This window comes from Miscanthus floridulus, chromosome 10 (genome assembly GCF_019320115.1).
Source record: "Miscanthus floridulus cultivar M001 chromosome 10, ASM1932011v1, whole genome shotgun sequence".
Classification (NCBI taxonomy): Eukaryota; Viridiplantae; Streptophyta; class Magnoliopsida; order Poales; family Poaceae; genus Miscanthus; species Miscanthus floridulus.
Genome location: NC_089589.1, coordinates 25,947,244 through 25,965,399, shown reverse-complemented (window position 1 = coordinate 25,965,399; position 18,156 = coordinate 25,947,244). Strand labels below are relative to the sequence as shown.

The following is an 18,156-nucleotide window of genomic DNA, read 5'->3' as shown; positions in this document are numbered from 1 at the left end:
AGGATCTAGACTTTGTTAACAACTTCAATTTATAGGTGAACAAGGGAGGAATCCTAATAACCAGGGTGGAGACTTTGTTAACAACTTCAATTTATAGGTGGCGCGTGGTGCTGCAGTAACAGAAGCATGCCTCCGGTGTTTTCTCCTAATATAAATTAGTGAGCCAATGCGCACTAGTTTGGTTAAAAACTTAAAATATACGTGTGCACTATTTATATGACAACTTATTTTACATGTGTACGGAAACAGGTAAATGATAAATCAGATTACTATTTATCTGGCACAATCTCATAGTTTTTCAAAGTTCTGAATAATGTTTATTCTAACGCGAAAGAACAGCTATATCTTCACGTACGGATAAATACTCCAATTATACACCAAATAAAGCCAGTGAAACGCTGGTTCTATATATATAAAGTTACTATAGGCGACCTGCTGGTGAGTGATACATTATAGATGGATAACCACTGGCACTAAATCAATCATACTCAATAAGCACATCTAGCGTGGTAGGGTGGCAGATTCCATGAACTCTTCCTCTAAACTATAACATCGCTGGTTGTGTTCCAGTGGTAAATTGGCTCCCTGACCTGGTTCTGTGGCAAATGCTTGGCAAGTAGCTTTAGCTCTTCGAGTTAGCAATATTGTTTCATTTTGCTGCTCATTTTCTGGGCTGCTTTGGCAAGTGCTCACCTGCTTCTTTCGTAAAATCTGTAATTCCATCTCCACTTGCTTCATTGTAGGCCTTTCTTCACCACGTAATCTTAAGCACATCTCCGCAATGGAGGCGATGCTGCTGATCTCCTCCTTGGTTGCTTCCTGGGCAACTTGAGGATCAACTATATCAGTGATTCCTCTCTCTTTCAATGCCTCAAGAAAGTAGTTTGACAAGTTCTGAACCAAGCCTGAGTTACTTGTGAAAATAGGCTTCTTTCTAACAAGCAGCTCTAGAAGTACCACCCCAAAACTATACACATCACTCTTCGCATTTAGTTGCCTCGTATAGAAATACTCCGGATCTAAGTAACCAAATGTACCTTGTACATTCGTAACAATGTGTGTTTGATCAACTGGAACCAATCTTGAAGCGCCAAAGTCTGAAACTTTTGCTGTGTAGTTACCATCCAAGAGTATATTAGAGGACTTCACATCACGATGGAAGACTGATATTGAAGCTGCTGAGTGGAGATATGATAAAGCTCCTGCAGCTTCCGTGGCGATTCTTATGTAATCATTCCAAGACAAAGAAACATCATTTCGTGATTCATCATGGAGAACTTGAGTCAATGATCCATTGGAAATATAATCATATACTAGCAATGGAACCTCAGATTCGAGACAACATCCAAATAGCTTCACGATGTTTCTGTGATTTATTTCAGAAAGTATTGCAACTTCATTGATGAATTGCTTGATCTCGCTGTACTCAATGACTAGAGACTTCTTTATTGCAACAACACGTTGGTCAGATAAAATGCCTTTATAGACCATCCCATGGCCACCATGTCCAATGATACGTGTGGGATCAAAGTTATTTGTTGCCTTTTCTAGCTCTTCAAGAGAGAAAATATTTGTTTTGTCAGGCGACGTCAACTGTTCTAAAAGAAGACCTTGGTTCTTCTGGAAATAAGTCCTCCGTAGTTGCTTTTGAATGTTTCTTCTCCATCTACGGAGAAGAAATAATGCAAGGACGGCCAGGAGTACGATGCTGAAGCCTCCCGAAAGTCCGATAATAATACCTATATAGACACGAACATAACCTCCTTATATATATTGTACCTTATTTTGCAATAGAAATATTATTAGCAATAACAATAATAAATATGAGCAGCAAATGATGTTGTTATTTAGTAACAACAGTAACGATACCTATGAGCAGAACCTGCTGCTTTGTTCTAGTACACTGGTTATTTGCCTGATCATATATCGTCTTTCGAGGGCATTCAATGCACTTGAAACTTCCTTCTATATTACTGCACAGTCTGCCCTTACAAATGTCTTGCTGAAGGCACTCATCAATATCTGCAAACCAGATCGAAGATGTGACAACGCAGAGAGAGTTTCGAAGTGAGTGATAAAAGGAGAGAGATGTCGGGTACCTTGACAACCACTCCGAATGTACGGATTCCCTTGGAAGCCATCTGTGCATTTGCAGCGGTATCCAAAATAATAGCCGTCAGATGTGTTCACCTCCACACACCTGCTGTTGATACTCACACAAGCATACCCAGATGTATTCTGTTTAGCTTTAGCACAGCTTAGATTAGCAATAACCCATTGCATAGAGCTGCTTGTCAAACCATAACCATAAAAAATATTAAAACCGGGCGCATTCATTATTTCTTCAGTGTAGGTAAGTATCCCTTCGTTAATTTGGAGACTGATGATCACATCCCGATGAGGTGCCAACTGGAGGACAGCTGATGATGTCGCATTTGTGCAGAAGAGGCGAAAATTTTCCATAGCGAAGCAACCATCTTCTAAGCCAAATGGGAATGGCACATCGATGTTTCCACAGTGACGGGTACAGTTAGCTCTGTTTCCTTTTGGATTATACCCTAGTTTCAGTAAGAAACATGTTAACCATGCATTCAAGTTCCAAACGAAAAAGGTAACTGTGCATAAATCGACTTGTCATTTTGTATGCTACACTTTTCATGGTAATAAACAAATAAATAAGTAAAACATTTGTTTCACTCAATCAGTTGCCAAAATATAAAGTGACATTACAATTGTATACATCTAAGAAATACCAACAATATGAGTAAAATACACATTTCTACACTTAAAATTACTTATTAAGTGAACTTTAAATTTTTTCATAATGATAGAGGTGGTTAATTTAGATACAAATTTATGGACTTATTTGAAATATCTTACATAATGGCATAGGTGGACAATTTAGATTCAAATTAGGGGGGTTATTGTGAGTTATCTTTTATAATGACAATGGTGGGTAATTTGAATAAAAATTTAGGGGTTACTTTATGGATTTTTTTCATAATGGTAGTGGTGGGAATCTTTTATAAAACAGAATAGATCCAATGGTTATTATTGATAATGGTGATTAGGATATACAAATAAAATGTCTAAAGTTTCTATTTCTGTGATAATTTCTAAGATTTTTTTTCCCAGTGCATCGGGTGAGAATGAACATGGAGGCCTAGATATTTGCTAAGCATGGCTGAGGCTACAACAATTATGTTAGAAGCAGCAGGGAGAGTAGATATGAAATGGTACCAATATGATTTCAAAAAAAAAAATGGTACCAATATTGTCGTCGGTGCAACCGTCAATAATGTAGGCGTTGCCTGTGAAGCCTGGTTCGCATTCGCAGGTGTAGCCAAAGCCAAATGTTGTGTCGTCGTTGCAATGACTGGTTGCTGATATACAAGCATACTCTGTCCGGTTCTTCTCGGCGGAAGCACAGTTGGGTTGGTCGACGATGTTCCAAAAGAGCAGGGTGGAATTACTGGTAACAACGGTGATTCTATCCCGCAATAGAGAGTTCCGGTTAGAAGATCTGGAGGCGCCGATGCTACTGCTTTTCCGGTGGACGAAACTGAGCTGAATAGATATCTGGAAAACGTCTTGCACCAAAACAGAGCAGCATCCCATGCCGCTGCAGTTGTAGCTAGCCGCCACCTCCGTGATTATTTCTTCGCTGCCGGGGCACCAAGTTGAGCAACCAAACACAGGCCTGCTGGTCATCTGATCGATCCAGTACACATCCAGGTCGCAGCCTGTCACACTGAATGTTGCAGAGGTGTCAAATGAGAAGGACCTCCCAGGGGTTTCCAGGGACATGTTGTAAACGCGTACACCGGAGTTCATGGGGATGGCACGCCAGATGGAGACCAAGACGACGTCCTGATACCAGCCGGCGATGTTAACTTCGATGCTCTCGACCACCTCGGTGATGCCATCTCGCAAGAAGAGCTTCGGGGACCGACTGGCGTCGTCGTCGCAGATCAAGCTGAAATCGGGCCCCCGGGAGCAATTCGCTCCGACGCCGAATGGGTAGGCGAAGGTCAGATTGCCGCAGCTCGTCGGGCAGCCGTCCAACGACGTCCTGTTTCCTCCGGCCATGATGCTTCCGGAGGCTGCTAGCACGGTGGTCGACGACGTCTCTACTGGAGACCAAACAATCACCAGAGAGAATAATAGTGCCGCACAAAGCATCATTGGCAAGGTTATCTTGATAGTCTAAGCTCTCACCCTCGCCAAACTTGATCTCGCTCAGTTTTTTTTTTTTGTGTGTGTGTGTGTGTGTGTGTGTGTGTGTGTGTGTGTGTGAACCTAGCAGTAGTGCAAGTGCATGGCGGAATGAGACCATGGCAAAAATGAAGTCCACATAATGCTTGCCCGTCCGTCACTCCGAGCTTTGCCACCAGCTGCAATTTTGGACGTCCTTGCAAGCTGCATATGCCCTGGTCAAGGTCAAAACTTATATATTCACACGTATATATGTGGAAACAAAAAAAATAAATAAACGGCTAGGAGACCCTGCCGACATGCCGGCTAGGAGTCTTCCTTACTGCCGACTTGCCTAAAAAAACACTGAATTTCTTTTTTTTAATAACACTACTAAAAAGAATTTTAAAGACAACCTGTGGCTATATACAGACACCGTATGTATAAAAAATAAACCTTTGGGAGACCCAAAGATTCATGCTGCGCACCAGACTCCGGGTGACCCACAACACTCAAAATAACACCTAGAGGGATCCTTCAGTGACGGGTACAGTTAGTTCTGTTTCCTTTTGGATTATACCCTAGTTTCAGTAAGAAACATGTTAACTATGCATTCAAGTTCCAAATGAAAAAGGTAACCGTGCATAAATCGACTTGTCATTTTGTATGCTACATTTTTCATGGTAATAAACAAATAAATAAGTAAACATTTGTTTCACTCGATCAGTGTAACACCCTAAAATTTGAATTCTATTTAAAATAGTAAATTTGATTTAAATATGCAATTATATGTGCAATTCAGATTAGGAAATAATATTTCTTTTATGAAATTAAAAGAAAATACAAGAATAGAAACATGTTGATGCATTCATGCTATTGCGTATTCATTTCTGTGACGGGTGGTTTTGTTCAAATGCTAAAAGATTTTAAAAACCTTTTGAAAATGAGTTTGAAAATTTTCTTTATAAAAAGAAAAAGGAAATTTCCTTCCATTCCCTCCCTTCCTCGGTTTCGGCCCGCAGGCCTTTCTTTCCGCGCCCAGCACCAGCCCCAGCCCAGCTCGCCTCCCCTTTTCCCGCTCGGCCCAGCTTCGCGCCAGCAGCCCAGCGGCGCGCTCCGTGCCGGTCCAGCTACGCTTGGCCCAGCAACGGTCGCGTCAGCCCCGCCAGCCCAGCTCGGGCAACTGCCGTCGCCGCGCGCCTTCGCCCCGCGCCCAGTCGCTGACCGCACGGCCCCACGCGTCAGCTCCGCCCCCTTCCTTCGGCAACCGCCCGCGCCTGGCGCTGCAGCAACCGCCGCCACGACGCGCGTCGTGGGAGCGTCCTCCCCGTCCCTCGGCCTCGTTAAAAAGGCAGCCGAGCCCCCCCTCGTGCGCCCCCTGCTGCCCCGCTCCATTTTCGCCTCATTCCCGGCCGCAACTGCCGCACGGAGGAGCTCCGAGGATTGCCGTCCGCCGTCCGCGTCGCCGTCTTCCCCGAGCCACCGTCGAACTCCATCCTTCCCCGATGTGAGCTTCACCGTGGTCCCCCCTCTCTCTCCCCATGCGTTTTATTTCGCGTTTCGTGGCTTTTAGCGCCCAATCCGCGAGCGCCGTGAGCTCCATGCCGCCGGCCATGGCGCCCGCGCCCCGGCTTTCCCCTCCGGCCGTCTTCTCGACCTGTGCGCGACCCCCTTCTTCCCCCCGAGCTCTCGGGTGCCCTCGGTTCCCAGTTTGGTGGACCCTAGCCCCCCTAACCGAGCTCGCCGGCGTGTTCCAAGCCGCCGGCCATGGCTAGCCTCGCCGGTGTTACTGTTCCGGCCGGCCGAACCCCCCAGGCCGATCCTAGCCGTCCCTTGCGTGATCAACGGCCAGGAATTGAAGATACCCCTTCGCGGGTAGATTTGCTAAAGAGCCCTCCTAGTTTCACCGAATTGAACCCGCAATCCAAGGCGTATTTCCTCGAGTACGCATTCTCGTTTCGAAAGCGTAAAGTTCACTGTTTAAGTCAAAAGTACGCTTTCAGTATTTACAGAAATGCCATTCGAACTGTTTCGCTTATAAAATTGTCGTTTTAACTCCGAATTGATCCATTCAAATCGCGTTAGTTTCGTAATTTCATAAGCTACATGTTGGAGCTACTGTTAGACAAGTTTGGAACTTTTTAATTTCATGATTAGAATTAATTAAATATAGGGCTATAGGAAAACCCGTTTTAATCATAACTCTCGCATTTTAGCTCCGTTTTTCGTGAACTTCGCGTTGACGTGATCGTAGCGAAACGTAGATAGTTTTACAAACATTTTATCTTGATTTCAATACTGTTGGTGTACTGTTCTAATGATAGGAATGTTTGCTTTGCATGAATGCTTTTGGAATGTTGTATGTTGCCGTGTTGGTCGCGTTCAGACGGTGAGGAAAACGTTGGAGACCAAGAACTCTTCGACGACCAGCAGGACCAGCCCGAGTTTGTGAACCAAGGCAAGTATAACATGGGTCTTCCTTGATGTCCTATTTCACTGTAATCAATTACTCATGTGCATGTGTCTAATTTTGATACCCGTAAGGACATCCTAGTGATTGTTATCCTGTTCCTTGTCTCCTATGGGTTAAATGCATATGGGTAGATTGCTAGTGCTCTACCTGAACTTGACATACATATTGATGAATGATACTATGGAAAAAAAGAGTAACATGAATTATAACAACTGTTCCATAGGGCGAAAGTGCAAATGACCTTTGTTCATGTTGCTCCCGGCCCTCCATAAGGACTTATCTGTCGGCAAAAGCTGGGACTGACAGTGCAACCGGGAGAGTCATATGGCTCTGACTTTAGCTCAGTAATAGGACCTTTCCTAGCTGGTTAGAGGTTACCTTTTTGGCGCAAATGGGGCTTGCCACTTTGGGTATAGGGCTGCCTCTGTTCCTATGAGTATAGCCGCGATGGATTTGTGCCATAGGAAAGGGGGGTCCCTACATCTGCCTGCCAAGGAAACCTAGCGGCCCTAACTTGTTAGGGAAACCTATGAAATGGCTTCATAGTGTACCCTGCCCGCTCACCTTGGTAGTGACATGGGAGTAATTAACCCGGGCATAAGGGGATCACGACTCGCGGTGAATGTGCACCACCTCTGCAGAGGGTAACAAACTGTTATAACAGCCGTGCTCACGGTTACGAGCGGCCCAGAAAACTCACAGAATAAATGGTTACTTATAATGTTGTTCATACATGATGACTATGATGATATTATGATGATGTTTCATGATTCAACCGGTTCTGATATATGATTATGTGGGTTGAAAAGGGGGCTTAAGCATAACTTGATAATCCTTGATAATAAAATTTTGACTTACTAAAAGTGCTAACTGCAGTAAACCAGTGTCAACCTTTTTGAGCTTCATAACCCCATGTTAGCTTGCTAAGTACGGAATGTACTTACACTTGTTTATTTTCTTTACTTGGATAAAAATCCCGGATGGGTAACAGATGTCAACGGGTATGAGGATTTCCCGGAGGATTATTAGGCTTGTGGTCAACCAGTTGACCTTCCCTGTGATGACGGCCACGAGAGTTTATTATCTTTTTATTATTCCGCTGTGATATAAAAGACTAAGTTTTATTATAACTCTGATGTATGGGACACCGTGATGATACTATTGTAATTTGTCAGCTTGTGTGTGTGATTGTTTCCTGGGCACACACGAGTTTTGTGCATTCAATTTTATCCTTAAAATTGGGTGTGACAAATTGGTATCAGAGCCGTGTTGACTGTAGGACGCAAGCCTAGTTAGAAAAAGGTCGTTTTAGCATCTTTACTCCTCTGGTTCTTGCTTACTGACTTATTCTTGTTATTTTATTAAAACATTTATGCTTTTCATACCTTAATCTATTATTTAAAATTGTTGATTCTAATTCTATCTCAATTTAAATCTATAGATGTCTCATAATCCGAAGACTGCTCGACTCAGCACCGCAGGCTATCAGTGCCATGTTCACCCCGCGTGCCCCACCGGCGGAGAGGGAGATTGTGATCATCTCCGACGACGAGGAGATGGCTACACCGACGCCTACACCTACTCCTACACCAGTCGCCGTGCCCGTCTATCCTGTGGTAGCTACACCTGAGGAGTCGACGGCTACTTCCCCTACACCTGCACCCGTCCCAGCTGCCCACGTGGAGGACGAGGAGATTGGCTGGAAGTGCAAGTACTACTTCAAGCCAGCTCCAGAGACAGCCTACTACCACACTCTCCTCACCCACGTGCTGGACGACTACTTCCCCGACTTGCACGCCTCCATCAGCTACCACTGCGCCGAGTACAAGCACCCACTGGAGGCTACCTTCTGGAAGGTAGAGCTGGTGGTCACCGCATGGAATGATATCATCAATGGACATGAGGTGGAGACTGTCCACAGTGCCCCTGCCAGGAGAGCCCATGCTTTGGATGGCATGGAGGATGCAGCACAGAATGCCTACATCCACTACCATGGTCGTCGCTTCGAGGCCATGAGGGAGGATCGTTTCAGGTTCCTTCCTCGAAATGATCATGAGGGTGTTTGGCAGGTTTTGGCTCCACCAGAGAATGACCCCACTTTGGAGGCAACGGTGCAGCATGTCCACGCTATGCAGGGAGTGGATGATGAGGTCAAAGGAGAACTACGTGCATCTCAGAGGGCGCAGAGACGTCTTCAGAAACAAGTGGATGAACTTCGAGCACAGCTGGGACAGCCTTCCATCTACAAGAAGAAGCGCCGTTCCTTCACCATGATTGACACCGCTCCATAGGTGTTAGGTGCCTTGATCTAGATTATCACGTCGTTAGTTCGTGTCCTTATTTAGTCTTGTTGGTCTTGTGAACTTGGTTGATTAGATGTTTGATTTGTGAACTTGGTTGAGTTGGTATTTTGCTTGATTGCTGGAAGTTTGTGGGCATGTCCACAACTTCCTTAGATTGGAACTTTAAATTTAGAATGAAATCTTAATGCTGAAGTATCATTTTATCTTATCTCTGCTGTGCTGATTTTTGGAGCAGCCTGTGTTCTTTATCTGGTAACTCGAAATCTGGGATGATAAAAATTCTGAAATTTTTGTGGAGATAACTAGACCTCTGTATCTTTCAAGTGTCTTTGGAATCACGTCAATAGCTATTCAGGTTTGGGAGATCTAATTGGCACAAGTTGATGTTCCTGCGCTGTCTGGAACTCAGAACAGTATTGGTTTAGCTCTATTTTTGGCTATGTGTGAGTTCGAATCTGTAAAAGTGGTCTAAATGAAAGTTGTAGCTGATGTCCTAAGCTTTCTAACGAATCTTGGTGCACCTCTGTTGGATCTCGGAAACTTGAGTTATAACAGTTTTACTGAACTGCTGAATTTGAATCTTGCCCAGAAAATTTTCAGCATTGTTTCTTATCTCTTGCAAGCTCTCTATCATTGGAAAAATCTCTAAACTTTGCACATTTGTTGGAAAACAGATGGCCGCAAGAGGAGGAAGAGGCAGAGGCCGTGGTCGTGGGCGTGATGCTCTTATGAATCCACCACCGCCACCTGTGACCATGGAGCAGATATTGGGAATGCAAGCGCAGCTGATGCAAGCTATGATGCAGCGCTTGGACAATGAATCTGCAAGAGGTCCACCGCCTGTCCAGGTTAGAGATAAGCGTGGAGAGTTTATGAAAGGTCGTCCACCGGTGTTCACACATGCCACAGACCCTATGGAGGCCGATGATTGGTTGCGTGCTGTGGAGAAACAACTGAACATAGCACAATGCAACGACCTGGAGAAGGTGTTGTACGCTTCCGGACAACTCCAAGGAGCTGCTCAGGATTGGTGGGAATCATTCCAGTTTGGACGTCCCAACAATGCTCCTGATATCACTTGGCAGGAATTTAAGGACAGTTTCAGATCATACCATATTCCTGATGGACTAGTGGAACTGAAGCAGGAAGAATTCAGATCACTCAAGCAAGGATCAATGACTGTGGCGGAATATCGGGACAAGTTCGCACAACTATCTCGCTACGCTCCTAATGATGTAGCGGATGACAAGGATAAGCAACGCCGTTTCCTCAAGGGACTCTATGATGGACTGCAGCTCCAGCTGATGTCTAATACTTATCCTAACTTGCCAGTCTTTGGTGAATCGCGCAATCGTGATTGATGATAAGCACAAGGAGATGGAAGCTAAGAAGAGAAGGCTCCAAGGGCAAGCTTCTGGAAGCAACACTCGCCCACGTGCTTATCCCCAGCAAGGTTTCCAGCAGAGGAATCAAGGACCAACTCATCAGGGAAACCGTGGTCAGTATCCTTAGCGGAACCAGTTCCAGCAACGCCCTCAGTATCAGCAACAGTTTGGAAATCAGCGTCCTCCGCAACTAGACTAGCAATCCTGCAACACGCCAGGGAGTGACTAACAATGCTCCTGTGAAGAGTGCTGCACCCAACAATCCCAATGCCTGTTACCGATGTGGAGAAGTAGGGCACTATGCTCATCAGTGCCCTAAGAAGCAGAACCAACAAGCACCTCAGAACCAGGCCAACAATCAGAAGTTCAACGCCCGACCACCTCTCACAGCGAAGGTGAACTATGTGTCATCTGATGCGGCTCAGGAGACGCCTGAGGTCATGTTGGGTACGTTCAGTGTCAACTCTATTTCTGCTACCCGTACTTTTTGATTCTGGTGCTTCGCATTCTTTTATCTCCCAAGCTTTTGTTAGAATGCATAGCATACCTTTGTGTGCCATGAAAAACCGATACTAGTGAATTCCCCGGGAGGTAGTATGCCCGCTTCTTATTGGAGCCCCTCAACTAGCATATCCTTAAGGGGGGTAGACTTCAAGGTGAAGCCTATTGTGTTGAGAACAGCGGGAATTGACCTTATCCTGGGAATGGATTGGATGAAACAACACCGGGCAGTGATTCAGTGTCAGGAGAAATCTGTGGTTGTGACATCACTCAATGGCGATAGAATCTGTGTAGAAGTAGTAGTGCAAGCTCAGCCTACAGCCACAGTGAATCAGCTAGATGGTGAAACCAATGAACAAGATCGTGTCGTGGAGGAATTCCCGGATGTCTTCCCCGATGACTTGCCAGGTATGCCACCTGACCGAGACATTGAATTCATTATTGAATTATTACCTGGAACTGCACCAATAGCTAAACGTCCATATAGAATGGGAGTTAATGAATTAGAAGAGCTTAAGAAACAACTAAAAGAGTTGCAAGAAAAAGGTTTCATACGCCCCAGTTCTTCCCCGTGGGGGGCACCTGTGATCTTTGTGGATAAGAAGGATGGTAGTCAACGGATGTGTGTGGATTACCGCTCACTTAATGAGGTTACCATCAAGAATAAATACCCTTTGCCTAGGATAGATGATTTGTTTGATCAGTTGAGAGGAGCTCATGTGTTCTCCAAGATTGATCTCCGATCTGGTTATCATCAGCTTAAGATTCGGAACTCGGATATACCCAAGACAGCATTCACTACACGGTATGGATTATATGAGTACACCGTTATGTCTTTTGGATTGACCAATGCACCTGCATACTTCATGTATTTGATGAATAAGGTGTTCATGGAGTTTCTGGATAAATTTGTGGTAGTGTTCATAGATGACATACTAATATTCTCCAAGACTGAAGAAGAACATGCGGAACACATAAGGATGGTCTTGCAAAAGCTTAGAGAGCATAAGTTGTACGCTAAGCGGAGCAAGTGTGAGTTTTGGTTAAAGGAAGTCTCTTTTCTGGGTCATGTTGTCTCCAATGGTGGTATAGCAGTGGATCCAGGCAAAGTGCAAGATGTACTGAATTGGAAACCACCAACTACTGTAAGTGAGATTCGTAGCTTTTTGGGATTGGCTGGTTATTACCGAAGGTTCATTGAAGGCTTTTCCAAGCTAGCCAAGCCTATGATAGCTTTGTTGGAAAAGAATGCTAAGTATGTATGGTCGGATAAATGCCAGGCAAACTTTGAAGAGCTAAAGAAGAGATTGACTACAGCTCCAGTATTAATTTTGCCCGATTTAAACAAGAACTTCTCTATATATTGTGATGCATCCCGTTTAGGGTCTCGGATGTGTGCTTATGCAAGAAGGAAGAGTGGTTGCATATGCATCTAGACAACTAAGGAAGCATGAGTTGAATTATCCTACTCATGACTTGGAATTGGCAGCTGTGGTTCATGCTTTGAAAATCTGGAGACATTATCTGATTGGACATAAGAGTGATATCTATACTGATCATAAGAGTTTGAAGTATATCTTCACTCAATCAGATCTGAATCTAAGACAACGTCGTTGGTTGGAATTGATCAAAGACTATGAATTGGAAGTGCATTATCACCCGAGAAAGGCAAACGTCGTAGCTGATGCACTTAGCAGAAAGAGCTATGCCAATGGTATTCAGATAACACCTATGTCAGCAGAGTTGTGTGCTGAAATGGAGTATCTCAACTTGAGCCTAGGTCACTAATGCAATGGAATTGGTAATAGAGCCTACACTGGAGCAGGAGATACGCAAAGGTCAATTGGAGGATGAAAAACTTAAAGAGATAGCAGAGAATGTAGTGCTTGGAAAGGCACCCGGATTCAGAATGGATGAGAATGGAACTCTTTGGTTCGGGAAGAGGATATGTGTACCGGAAGTGAAAGTTATCCGAGACGCAATTCTGCAAGAGGCCCATGAGTCTGCTTATTCTATACATCCCGGAAGTACCAAGATGTACTTGGATCTCAAAGAAAAGTATTGGTGGTATGGTTTGAAGAGAGATGTGGCAGAATATGTGGCTTTGTGTGACACTTGTCAAAGAGTGAAAGCTTGAGCATCAAAGACCTGCAGGGTTACTACAACCAATGAAGATCCCTGAATGGAAATGAGAAGAAGTTGGCATGGATTTTATTGTAGGATTACCCCAGCACTCAAAGAGGTTATGATTCAATATGGGTAATAGTGGATCGACTCACCAAGGTCGCTCACTTTTTACCAGTCAAGACTACTTATAATGGTGCAAGATTAGCAGAGTTATACATGGAATGAATAGTGTGCTTACATGGTGTTCCCAAGAAAATTGTGTCGGATAGAGGCACCCAATTTACATCACAATTCTGGCATAAAGTACATAGATCTTTGGGAATAAAGTTGAATTTCAGTTCTGCTTACCACCCGCAAACCGATGGACAGACTGAAAGGATCAACCAGATTTTGGAAGATATGTTGAGAGCCTGTGCACTTCAGTATGGTGATAGTTGGGATAAGAGTCTGCCTTACGCAGAGTTCTCATACAACAACAGTTATCAAAAGAGCCTCAAGATGGCACCTTTCGAGGCGTTGTATGGACGTAAGTGTAGAACGCCTTTGTTCTGGAATCAGACTGGAGAAACCCAAGTGTTTGGTCCCGATGTCCTTAGAGATGCGGAAGAACAAGTAAGAATGATTAGAGACAATTTGAGAGTGGCTCAGTCTCGACAGAAGAGTTACGCTGATACCCGTAGAAGAGAGCTGACTTTCGAGATTGGTGATTATGTGTACCTGAAAGTGTCACCAATGAGGAGTGTGAGAAGATTCAATATGAAGGGAAAGTTAGCCCCAAGGTATATATGACCTTTTAAGATCCTAGAGAGACGTGGAGAAGTAGCTTATCAGTTGGAATTGCCTGAGAGCTTGTCCGGTGTGCACGACGTGTTCCATGTTTCCCAGTTGAAAAAGTGTCTGAGGGTACCAGAAGAACAAATTCCTTTGGAAGAACTTGTTGTCAAGGAAGATCTTACTTATGAAGAGTATCCGATAAAGATCTTGGAAACTGCCGAAAGAGTTACGAGAAGCCGAACAGTAAAGATGTGCAAGGTACAGTGGAATCGGTATACAGAGGATGAGGCTACTTGGGAAAGAGAAGATGATCTGAGAAAGACTTATCCCCAACTGTTTGAGTAAGCAATCACCCGAATCTCGAGGACGAGATTCATCTTAAGGGGGGTAGAATTGTAACACCCTAAAATTTGAATTCTATTTAAAATAGTAAATTTGATTTAATTATGCAATTATATGTGCAATTCAGATTAGGAAATAATATTTCTTTTATGAAATTAAAAGAAAATACAAGAATAGAAACATGTTGATGCATTCATGCTATTGCGTATTCATTTCTGTGACGGGTGGTTTTGTTCAAATGCTAAAAGATTTTAAAAACCTTTTGAAAATGAGTTTGAAAATTTTATTTATAAAAAGAAAAAGGAAATTTCCTTCCATTCCCTCCCTTCCTCGGTTTTGGCCCGTAGGCCTTTCTTTCCGCGGCCCAGCACCAGCCCCAGCCCAGCTCGCCTCCCCTTTTCCCGCTCGGCCCAGCTTCGCGCCAGCAGCCCAGCCGCGCGCTCCATGCCGGCCCAGCTACGCTTGGCCCAGCAACGGCCGCGTCAGCCCCGCCAGCCCAGCTCGGGCAACTGCTGTCGCCGCGCGCCTTCGCCCCGCGCCCAGTCGCTGACCGCACGGCCCCACGCGTCAGCTCTGCCCCCTTCCTTCGGCAACCGCCCGCGCCTGGCGCTGCAGCAACCGCCGCCACGACGCGCGTCGTGGGAGCGTCCTCCCCGTCCCTCGGCCTCGTTAAAAAGGCAGCCGAGCCCCCCCTCGCGCGCCCCCTGCAGCCCCGCTCCATTTTCGCCTCATTCCCGGCCACAACTGCCGCATTGAGGAGCTCCGAGGATTGTCGTCCGCCGTCCGCGTCGCCGTCTTCCCCGAGCCACCGTCGACTCCATCCTTCCCCGATGTGAGCTTCACCGTGGTCCCCTCTCTCTCCCCATGCGTTTTATTTTGCGTTTCGTGGCTTTTAGCGCCCAATCCGCGAGCGCCGTGAGCTCCATGCCGCCGGCCATGGCGCCCGCGCCCCGGCTTTCCCCTCCGGCCGTCTTCTCGACCTGTGCGCGACCCCCTTCTTCCCCCCGAGCTCTCGGGTGCCCTCGGTTCCCAGTTTGGTGGACCCTAGCCCCCCTAACCAAGCTCGCCGGCGTGTTCCAAGCCGCCGGCCATGGCTAGCCTCGCCGGTGTTACTGTTCTGGCCGGCCGAACCCTCCAGGCCGATCCTAGCCGTCCCTTGCGTGATCAACGGCCAGGAATTGAAGATACCCCTTCGCGGGTAGATTTGCTAAAGAGCCCTCCTAGTTTCACCGAATTGAACCCGCAATCCAAGGCGTATTTCCTCGAGTACGCATTCTCGTTTCGAAAGCGTAAAGTTCACTGTTTAAGTCAAAAGTACGCTTTCAGTATTTACAGAAATACCATTCGAACTGTTTCGCTTATAAAATTGTTGTTTTAACTCCAAATTGATCCATTCAAATCGCGTTAGTTTCGTAATTTCATAAGCTACATGTTGGAGCTACTGTTAGACAAGTTTGGAACTTTTTAATTTCATGATTAGAATTAATTAAATATAGGGCTATAGGAAAACCCGTTTTAATCATAACTCTCACATTTTAGCTCCGTTTTTCGTGAACTTCGCGTTAACGTGATCGTAGCGAAACGTAGATAGTTTTACAAACATTTTATCTTGATTTCAATACTGTTGGTGTACTGTTCTAATGATAGGAATGTTTGCTTTGCATGAATGCTTTTGGAATGTTGTATGTTGCCGTGTTGGTCGCGTTCAGACGGTGAGGAAAACGTTGGAGACCAAGAACTCTTCGACGACTAGCAGGACCAGCCCGAGTTTGTGAACCAAGGCAAGTATAATATGGGTCTTCCTTGATGTCCTATTTCATTGTAATCAATTACTCATGTGCATGTGTCTAATTTTGATACCCGTAAGGACATCCTAGTGATTGTTATCCTGTTCCTTGTCTCCTATGGGTTAAATGCATATGGGTAGATTGCTGGTGCTCTACCTGAACTTGACATACATATTGATGAATGATACTATGGAAAAAAAAGAGTAACATGAATTATAACAACTGTTCCATAGGGCGAAAGTGCAAATGACCTTTGTTCATGTTGCTCCCGGCCCTCCATAAGGACTTATCTGTCGGCAAAAGCTGGGACTGACAGTGCAACCGGGAGAGTCATATGGCTCTGACTTTAGCTCAGTAATAGGACCTTTCCTAGCTGGTTAGAGGTTACCTTTTTGGCGCAAATGGGGCTTGCCACTTTGGGTATAGGGCTGCCTCTGTTCCTATGAGTATAGCCGCGATGGATTTGTGCCATAGGAAAGGGGGGTCCCTACATCTGCCTGCCAAGGAAACCTAGCGGCCCTAACTTGTTAGGGAAACCTATGAAATGGCTTCATAGTGTACCCTGCCCGCTCACCTTGGTAGTGACATGGGGGTAATTAACTCGGGCATAAGGGGATCACGACTCGCGGTGAATGTGCACCACCTCTGCAGAGGGTAACAAACTGTTATAATAGACTTGCTCACGGTTACGAGCGGCCCGGAAAACTCACAGAATAAATGGTTACTTATAATGTTGTTCATACATGATGACTATGATGATATTATGATGATGTTTCATGATTCAACCGGTTCTGATATATGATTATGTGGGTTGAAAAGGGGGCTTAAGCATAACTTGATAATCCTTGATAATAAAATTTTGACTTACTAAAAGTGCTAACTGCAGTAAACCAGTGTCAACCTTTTTGAGCTTCATAACCCCATGTTAGCTTGCTAAGTACGGAATGTACTTACACTTGTTTATTTTCTTTACTTGGATAAAAATCCCGGATGGGTAACAGATGTCAACGGGTATGAGGTTTTCCCGGAGGATTATTAGGCTTGTGGTCAACCAGTTGACCTTCCCTGTGATGACGACCACGAGAGTTTATTATCTTTTTATTATTCCGCTGTGATATAAAAGACTAAGTTTTATTATAACTCTGATGTATGGGACACCGTGATGATACTATTGTAATTTGTCAGCTTGTGTGTGTGATTGTTTCCTGGGCACACACGAGTTTTGTGTATTCAATTTTATCCTTAAAATTGGGTGTGACAATCAGTTGCCAAAATATAAAGTTATATTACAATTGTATACAGTGTGAATCTAGCCCGAGAATTCACTTAGGGCGGACTTTAAAATTTCCGCTACCAACGACAACTTATGTTTTGAGCAAAAATTTTAGAACAACCGACAAGAATTGAGATGTTACCTTTTAATAATAGAAGTATCAATCAGTCTGTTCGCTCGTTGGTTTCAGCCAGCCATGATACAGTGTTTTTCTCTCACAACAAACCAGCACCAGCCGGACTTATCAGCTCAGAAACCAATCAACGAATAGGCTGAATAATAGATGTTTCAATCGATAGACAAATGAAGTATAGAACCTGCCATTTTTATATACAAGTCAATTAAAAAATGACATTAATCATAAAAACATTGAAGAATGTAAAAAGATATCTAGACATACATCCTCTTATCCTTAACACATTTTGAGATAACCAATCATTTTGAGATAACCACTTCTTTACAAACATCCTCTTATCCTTAATAGATTTGTGAGGAAATTTGTGACCAAAAGGTTTGTTTAGACCTTTCACCAAATAAGGGGGTGTTTGGATGTAGGGACTAAAGTTTAACAGTTGTCACATCAGATGTCATATGAGGTGTCGTATGTGGTATTTAAATACTAATAAAAAATAAATTACAGAAGTCCTCAGTAATCCACGAGACGAATTTATTAAGCCTAATTAATCCGTCATTAGCACATGTTTATTGTAGCATAACATTGTCAAATCATGGACTAATTAGGCTTAATAAATTCGTCTCGCAAATTAGTCTCATTCTATGTATTTAGTTTCGTAAATAGTCTATACTCAATGCATATGTCAAACATCCGATGGGCCGGACAGCGACTAAAGTTTAGGGGTGGAACTAAACACCCCCTAAGCCCTCCTAACATCCAGCATGTTCGCTTGTTGGTTTCAGTCATGACTTATAAGTTATAAGTCATGATACAATATTTTTCTCTCACAACAAACCAGCACCAGCTAGACTTATTAGCCCT

At 44.4% G+C, this 18,156-nt stretch overlaps 1 protein-coding gene across 1 annotated transcript; it reads right to left on the bottom strand.

The window, feature by feature from the left end:
• Positions 1-364: 364 nt before the first annotated feature.
• Positions 365-17,381, bottom strand: LOC136489292 (wall-associated receptor kinase-like 1). Its single transcript, XM_066485975.1, has 5 exons — positions 17,302-17,381; positions 3,270-4,430; positions 2,100-2,558; positions 1,870-2,022; positions 365-1,739 (listed from the first exon to the last, which is right to left on the bottom strand). The coding sequence occupies exons 2-5, from the start codon at positions 4,183-4,185 to the stop codon at positions 502-504; spliced, it is 2,766 nt and encodes a 921-aa protein (XP_066342072.1). The 5' UTR covers positions 4,186-4,430; positions 17,302-17,381; the 3' UTR covers positions 365-501.
• Between the last annotated feature and the right edge of the window lie 775 nt (positions 17,382-18,156).